Source organism: Ciona intestinalis, unplaced genomic scaffold (assembly GCF_000224145.3).
Source record: "Ciona intestinalis unplaced genomic scaffold, KH HT000025.2, whole genome shotgun sequence".
In the NCBI taxonomy this organism is placed as follows: Eukaryota; Metazoa; Chordata; class Ascidiacea; order Phlebobranchia; family Cionidae; genus Ciona; species Ciona intestinalis.
Window position 1 is genome coordinate 424,321 of NW_004190347.2, and position 8,137 is coordinate 432,457.

At 38.2% G+C, this 8,137-nt stretch overlaps 2 protein-coding genes across 7 annotated transcripts in view; both read right to left on the reverse strand.

The window, feature by feature from the left end:
• LOC100185399 overlaps positions 1–3,383 on the reverse strand; it is a 7,850-nt gene extending 4,467 nt beyond the window's left edge. For 3 of the 4 annotated variants that reach the window (XM_026837849.1, XM_018815047.2, XM_002124980.5), the window contains exons 1-5: positions 3,255–3,383; positions 2,557–2,676; positions 1,758–1,877; positions 936–1,097; positions 144–238 (exon numbers count right to left, since the gene is read on the reverse strand). In XM_026837849.1, the coding sequence (XP_026693650.1) occupies positions 144–238; positions 936–1,097; positions 1,758–1,877; positions 2,557–2,676; positions 3,255–3,309 (552 nt within the window). In that variant the 5' untranslated portion in view covers positions 3,310–3,383. Of the gene's footprint in view, positions 1–143; positions 239–935; positions 1,098–1,757; positions 1,878–2,556; positions 2,677–3,251 lie in introns of all 4 variants that reach the window. The other variant, XM_026837848.1, reaches the window with a different exon arrangement.
• Positions 3,384–6,891: 3,508 nt separating this feature from the next.
• LOC100182264 (sortilin-related receptor-like) overlaps positions 6,892–8,137 on the reverse strand; it is an 8,899-nt gene continuing 7,653 nt past the window's right edge. For all 3 annotated transcript variants that reach the window (XM_026837851.1, XM_026837852.1, XM_018815046.2), the window contains 3 exons: positions 7,863–7,982; positions 7,383–7,496; positions 6,892–7,058 (listed from right to left, as the gene is read on the reverse strand). In XM_026837851.1, the coding sequence (XP_026693652.1) occupies positions 6,946–7,058; positions 7,383–7,496; positions 7,863–7,982 (347 nt within the window). In that variant the 3' untranslated portion in view covers positions 6,892–6,945. The remainder of the gene's footprint in view (positions 7,059–7,382; positions 7,497–7,862; positions 7,983–8,137) is intronic.

An 8,137-nucleotide genomic window follows, 5' to 3' on the forward strand; every position in this document is an offset into this window, starting at 1 on the left:
GGTGAAAACTACTTGAGGGAAGTAACGAAGTATTAATAACAAGAGTTGGCTGCTAAACTAAAATATCTTACATTCCGTCATTTGACCCAACAAAAGTAAAGTTTTATAAGTTACTTTTACACCACACTTTGCAGTTCACTTACTTTAACACCGTTTTTAGGTGACCATGTCATTGCTACGTGTGTCCATGTGTTAAGTGGGATCAAGTCACGAGATATTGAAGCTATGTATCTTGTCTCTGCAGGTATGGAGTGTGTTAGAAACTTAGAATAATTATTTATAAACAAAGGGTGAGAGTTTGGGTTTTGCAAATTCATTTTTGTCACTTTTTTCTCTTTTTAACAATTTAATTTGCACTTGGATTGTGGCATGCGAGGTATGATACATAGATATGTACATAACAATAAAGTTTGAAGTATTAACAATAGAGGAGCCATATTTTACAGACTATATATACATACTGATACACACTAATCTATTCTGTATGGGTGAGGTTCTACAGTGAGGCACACCATGGGACCTGGGATTTAGATTAGAGTTGGCCATTACTCCAACACTGTATATGCACATTCTATTCTATATGGGTGAGGTCCTACAGTGAGGCATGTCGTGGGACCTGGGATTTAGACCAGAGTTGGCCATTACCCCAACATTGTATATGCATATTCTATTCTATATGGGTGAGGTTCTACAGTGAGGCATGCCATGGGACCTGGGATTTAGACCAGAGTTGGACCATTACCCCAACATTGTATATGCACATTCTATTCTATATGGGTGAGGTCCTACAGTGAGGTACGCCATGGGACGTGGGATTTAGACCAGAGTTGGACCATTACCCCAACATTGTATATGCACATTCTATTCTATATGGGTGAGGTTCTACAGTGAGGTACGCCATGGGACGTGGGGTTTAGGTCAGAGTTAAAACTCACGATTAGCAAATACAACGTGTGCAACATATTCAACTCTATTAGAGTGCGGGTACATCGCGAACCCAGGTCCAGTCAGTGGGAAAACATTGGTTGTGAAAGTTGAACCGAATAAGAATGTTGAAGGCCATTCACGAACATATAACCAGTTGGATATGCTGGCACCTAGGGTTGGGTAAAAGGTTACTAAGTTATGTTAAAGAAATTCTATTTTGCCGAGTCCCGAAAAGTTACTAATTAAAGTATCACCCACAAAGTTACACATGTGGTAACTTGTAAGTGGACACAAGGTGTATGAAACATAACCCCTGTGTTATAACAACTGTCGTTATCCAACCACCAGGGGAAAGTTACATTCATTCAAAGTAAGTTCATATGTTCAAGTTATAATTAAATTATAACTAATGGCTTTTAAACTAGATACAATTGGACTATAATACCAAAGCAAATCAGTTTTCCAAAAGAGAAAGTGCAACCTATTAAATAAACACTGTATTATGTATTTGCACTGTTTGTTTTTTTATTTAAGTAAATTGCCTACAAATATAGCCAGCCCAAACTCTAAGCATATATATTAATAACTTTATTTGTCTCTTCGATTACGGTAGCACAGATTTAGAAATATTTAAACGAAAAGACAGGATATTGCAACAAAACAACAGTTGTTAAAACAAGCTCACAGTTAAAAACATATTTGCATTTAATTGGAAGGAAATAAGCGTGATCTCTACCCCTAGCAGACAAACAAGCCTTTTAGGTTTAATTATTATCAAGCTAAACTTATAATACAAATAAGAGTGTGCGTAATACAAACAACATAATTACCTCCATTACATGACTGGGGTTCAAACATACAATTACGAGCCAGTGTTGGTGAACTCGTCCCAATTCTGACGGAACTTTTGTCAATCCTTAATGCATTTCCATCGTAACCAGGAACCACAGCTGTAATTAATTAATTGTTAATTAAAATTCAATGGGTTAAATTATTGTAAGGTGTTAGTTACGTGTAGAACAGATTAAATATGTAATTGTAACTGAGTGTTATACATGGTTAAACGGTCCATTTGAAAAGTAAACGAGTGTATTTATAACTTTGTTGTGTATTGAGGTAACATTAAGTTTAAGGACACGAATGATTAAATGTAACTTATTAATCCTTGAGTGCAAGGCAATGACAGTCGTTAAAACACGGGTGTTTTGTTTTATACACCTCGTGCCCGCTTACAAGTTGCCACGTATGTAAATTATCTATCCTAACATGGCGGGGCAACAACAGTCGTTATAACAAGAGTGTTTTGTTTACGAGTTACCACGTAAAAGATGCGGACCTTCGTGGATTTTTAACCAAAATGCAACTACGCAACATACTCGTTGTTAGAAAAGCTACGTCCGTATATCAGTGTATAAATAAAGATGCACTATTTTTTAAACAAACGAACAAAAACGCTTTCGAAACTCGTACAGTAGCTTTTATGACGTTTATGCAATATATTTTAAAAAAGCGCGCAATTTTTAAATTGGGAATCCCCAAATCAAGGTTGTTTTACGAACAGCACAGAAATATGGCGGGGACTAGAAAAAAAATAATTAAAATTCCAAATTAAAGTAGCAACAAACTTACGTGTGCCCGTTAAAGTGTTAAGGTCGCCACTCCATAGAGCTTGGTCCCCAATGTCTGGTCTTAAGTCTTTATTCACAACATTGTCCATTGACCAATACAGATCGGGAGATGGGGTCACTGGAAAAGGGACAAAAACCAGTTTTGAATAGATGTAACTGATTTATTTATTGTAACATAGTAGGATAACGACAGTAGTTATAACAAAGGTGTTATGTTTAATACACCTCGTTTTCCGCTTACGAGTTACCACGTATGTAACTTTTTTGAATGATTGTCTTTCTGTATAGCTGACAATTTGGACAAGTCATTAGTGAACCAGGGTTGGAGCAATTGCCGTTCAGTGTCTTGCCTAAGGACACATACGCCCACAATGGTATACATCTAGTCTGGAGGCGAGCGTCTGTGCTACAGCGCTATTTAACGACAACAACTTTGCAGGAGACACATTAGTTTGTGGCGTCTATAGTAGTACTGTGGGGTAAGATGAGACACCTTTAACACGTAATATCCAAATGCCCTGATCGTGTTTTAACAATTAACAACGGTCTATGGGAGTCGTGAGGATACGATTTTATAATTCTTTGAATGTTCTTTGTTTACCACCAAATGCGACGATAAAATAGAGTGTCCCATCTTCCCCACCCTACTTTATATAACGAGAGTCTATATTTTACTTTAGTTATAATTGTCTCACTCTGCGCTAGCGAAGAAAATCGTCAACACCAGGACTTGAATCATATTTATCTTGAGCATTATGCAACTGAATATTATACGCTCTACTAAAAAGGTGCCTGAAAAAAGATCCTAAAAATTATACACAAGTGATAAGTCGAAATCGCGTGTACGTCTAGCAAATCCACCAATTTTCGTTGCAAAACTTTATCCCTAAAACCCAAAATGCAGCGTAGTTTACGCTTACTATTATGCTTACCAAACGAAAACATCTTAAAATAGTTTTCACCCGTTTTAGAACGGTCTCGCCTAAAAAAACACACAAATTATTTCTTTTGAAGTCCCTTAAGTGAGCACTTTAATACACAAGACTCGAATCGCTGGCGGGCCACGCTAAAGGGTTGGGCTACTTTACTCCAGGCCCCATGACATTAACCGCATATTCTATAGTGACTTGAACCTGAGCCCACTTTAAAATCACAGAGGGCTCAAGTCATGCGTGACCTTTATCGGGAACAACATTTCCGCAAACACGAAAAGATGTTTTTCGGTTTCAGTTTTAGCTTTCTGGTTACAAAAGCAACAAAACAACAGTCGTTAAACACGCTAATGTAAAATTACTTGTCAAATCGTAGCATAAATATACATATGGTAGAGTGGGAAAGACGGGACACCTTTAGCACATAATATTCAAATATCCTGATCGTGTTTTAAACGATTAACAACTGTCTATGGGTGACGTGAGGATACGGTTTTATAATTCTTGAAATGTTCTTTCTTTACTACCAAACGGGACGAGGAGATAGAATGAAAAGGTGTCTCATCTTTTCCATCCTACTTGTATATGAATTCATTTATAATAGGAATTGATCTAACACGTCGCGTTTTACCTCTAAACTTTATAATTACATTCTTTCAATTAAAATTAAAAAGGCCACGTCATTTCCGTCACTTTAGCTTGCTTCAAACTAACTCTTTTAATTTGAATTGACGACCACACTTCACAAACTTTCTAAACCATGTTTTGTTCTAACTGCTATAGTTTGGTTGCTAAATCCAGTTTGGTGAGACCTTGGTCAAAAATTAACTTCTGGGAAAATAAGCGGCAGTTATAAAGAGTCAAACTAACTTCTGAATTAAATCCACTGCAAATAAGTTGATCATTGGACGTGAATTGCTAACAAAGCCAGTTCTATTCACTGCCACTGTGGCAATATATACGTTGTGGTTTCAATCAAAGCCGTTCATACGAGAAATATTGAATGGGCAACCCTATAGTGACGGGTGATGTGGTTAGTACGCCTATAGTTCTTATATATATATATATATATATATATATATATGGATTGGGTGAGTTGGGACACCTTTTAACTCTATTTCTCGTCCAATGTAGTAGTAAACAAGAAACGTTTACAGAATTATAAAACTATATGCCCATGACTCTCATAGACCGTTGTTAATTGTTTAAAACACGATAAGGATATTTGGATATTATGTGCCAAAGGTGTCCCATCTTTTCCCACCCTATTATATATATATATAGTCTACAAGTCTACGTATATAATACTAGCGTTGCCAATGTGGTCTGCTCAGTGCACAAAATTGTTCAATATGTCCGTAATTTCTAAGCCTGTTACGTATTCCTGCCCTGTGTACTCAGTAGGCTATGCGTAGCCATATATAAAGCACCTAGTATAGATGCATTGATTAAAAACGTTTAAAATAAGGCTCAAACGCGATAAATAATTGAATTGCTGGTTTGTAAGTATGGCGCAGCATAGGAGCTATGTTGTAAGACACACTGACAGACTACAAACCTCTCCAACTTGTATTCGTATGGCACTATGTAAAGTATATCGCATTGAACATTAAAACAGTGTAATTTAAAACTATAAAAAAATATAATTTAAAAAAAGTAACTTGACTGCAAGGGCTCATAACGTTCAAATATAAGTTCGTCAGTTTTCAATAAAGAAACGCGCTTTCAATCACTGAAAATATTGCCTGACGCTCAATTGTTATCTAGAAGATTGCGACTCCAGTAAGAAACAGCATTCACTTAAACGCAGTAACCGAAAAAAAACGAAAGGCGCCCCGCAATCAGTGAAACACACTGACCTAAAGCATTGCCTAAACCTCAATCGATGTGAAACTAAGATCGCCAATGACGCTTGACATGCTGTTAAAGGGACCACGTCAATCAACCGGATCGAGGAACCTACATTACATCTGTATGTCATAATCAAGTAGTTTCACCGCATGTCCCTTAGTTCACCCTGTCTGTCTGTGGTCATATAACACATATACAGATATAATGCAGATAAACAAAACAAATTCTTCCATAAAGTTACATACGTTGTAACTCGTAAGCGAGCACGAGGTGTATGAAACAGAACACCCGTGTTATAACGACTGTCGTTGCCCCGCCATGCGAGGATAAACAAGTTACATTCGTTCAATTGTACCTGTGTTTTATAAACACAAAGATTTCACCATATCCCGTACGCATGGTTGTTTCGCCATAGGACGAGCAAAACAATGCTGACTGTTGCGTCACAAGGCACACATGCTTTTTGTGTGACGTAACATTAGATGTTTTGTGTAACTCACGCGATACAATAGTTTACGTTGTCTTGCGAAACATATACACGAGGTATTGTATAAATTTTATTTACTTATATAGTAGGGTGGGGTAAGATGATACATGTTTTCATTCTCATTTATCGTCCGTTTGGTGGTATATAAAAATATTTACAAGATTATATAGTAGAGTGGGGGAAGATAGGACACCTTTTCATTCTTTTTTCTCGTTCCACATTTGGTAGTAAACAATATTAATTTAAAAAATTATAAAAATGTATCCGCACGGCTCCTATAGATCGTTGTTAATTGTTTGAAACACGATCAGGATATTTATATATTATGTGCTAAAGGTGTCCCATCTTCCCCCACTCTACTATATAACCGTATCATCACGACTCGTTTTTAAGAAGAGTGTTTTAACGACTGTCGTTTTGTAGCTAATTTCTTTTTCTTCGTTGTTTAATTAATATGGCTAAGATAAATAGAAGGAATGTTCGTGCTATTAATGTTACGAGCGTTGAAAAAATGACTACCTTAGGTGGGATTCGAACACGGTTTAGAGGTAGTAAATATGAAAAAAAGGATCGGGTCCTGCGATATTGACTGGGCTGTGACACTCCGCCTATTCACAGGCGCTATCCCGCTACTGATCAACGTGGGAACTTTTGGCTGCTCCCTTTCGGGCCTCGCCCGGTTCGTTCCTCCTTAGACAACCTGGCCACCCCAAGCTCCCCCGGGATGTCCATATTGACGCCGAGCTTAGCGCGGACGCCCGATCGACATAGGGCAGAGCGCCACAGGGCTCCCAATCTCACGCCGTCCTCCAACCCAAGCCTCCAAGTAACTGGATTACAGGCGCACGCCACAACGCCCGGCGAAAATTGAGTGTCGAAACCTCGTATATGAACCAACGAGACGCTCCGCCCACTCTTTTGTGACGTCATTTGATTGACAGGCGCGACATATAAACACTAACGTGCAATAAATATCTCGTTTCTCGCAAACAATAATCAAAAAACAGTCCCTCACAAAGTTTCATACGTGCTTAAAAAAATTACATTCATTTAAATTTTAAAATATACCAATATTTTTCCATGATTTATTTGTGCAAAGCTTTAAATCTCAAAACCAATACTATGACGTCATCATGACGTAACGATTGAATACGTCATTCCACACTGGTTGGATTCCTTGGGCCCAAAAGTCGTTGTCTCGTTTCCACATTTGCATCAGTGCTTGTGAGCCATCTAAAATGAATATTCTTTGTTTACTACCAAATGGGACGATAAAAGAGAATGAAAATATATAAACCATTCTACCCCAACCTACTATATATGTGTTACTCTTTAAAAACATTTAGTGACTTATGACCTCGTGGGTGGAAACTTGAGTGAATTATCAATGGTTGCCACTCCCATGCCCACAGTCGAGTTCCTGAAGCTTTTGCAGTGTGTGGATAAGCAGACATGACTTTTGGTTGGTTTGGTCATTTATATCCTCATAAGTGGAACTTGATTGACTTATCCATGGTTGCCACTCCCATATTAAGAGGTTATAAACATAATAATCACCTGTGGTTGACACTTGACAGTAGCAGAAGTCGCAATCGAACAAATCCTTCACGCATGACTGGAGGGAGCACGTGACCTCGCCTAGTGACGTACAATCCCATGTGACGTCACCAACTGTTGAATAAACATTTAAAATACTAGTTTAACTAACAATCGGGAAATCGTGGATTTAATTGTCCCTGGACACGACACGACACGTAATTCCAAATTCTCACCATTTAGACATTTCGTTGGGTTGGAGCAATCCTTGCCTAAGGCCACATACACCAACAGTGGAAGTGGCGGCGTCAAGCCTCGAACCCAGTGACGCATTTTAACGTCAACCGTACATATAACACACTAATGACCACTGGGTTGGTTAAGTGTCTTGTCCAAGGCCTTATACACCCATAAAAGCGGCGGCGTCAAGCCTCGAACCCAGTGACGCATTTTAACGTCAACCATACCCTAACCACTTATCTACTGATATACTAACCCTACCTCCCATTACACCAACGTATCGCTTTAACATCGGCAACCACGTCCCATACATTGTATTTCTCCATGCCGTGTATGTTGATGTCCAGTTCGCCAAGTTTTGACTCCCGCAAGATGGCGGTACTGAACACAAATGAGGTCTTGTTACATATTATACGCGGGTGATGAAGTATTTAATTTAAAGAAGTCGTTTTGTAAGTTTTATTAAATAACTGCACCTTATTTACCATCGCGTAGTTGGGCAACGATAGTTGTTTTTACGAGTCATTCCCGTTAAA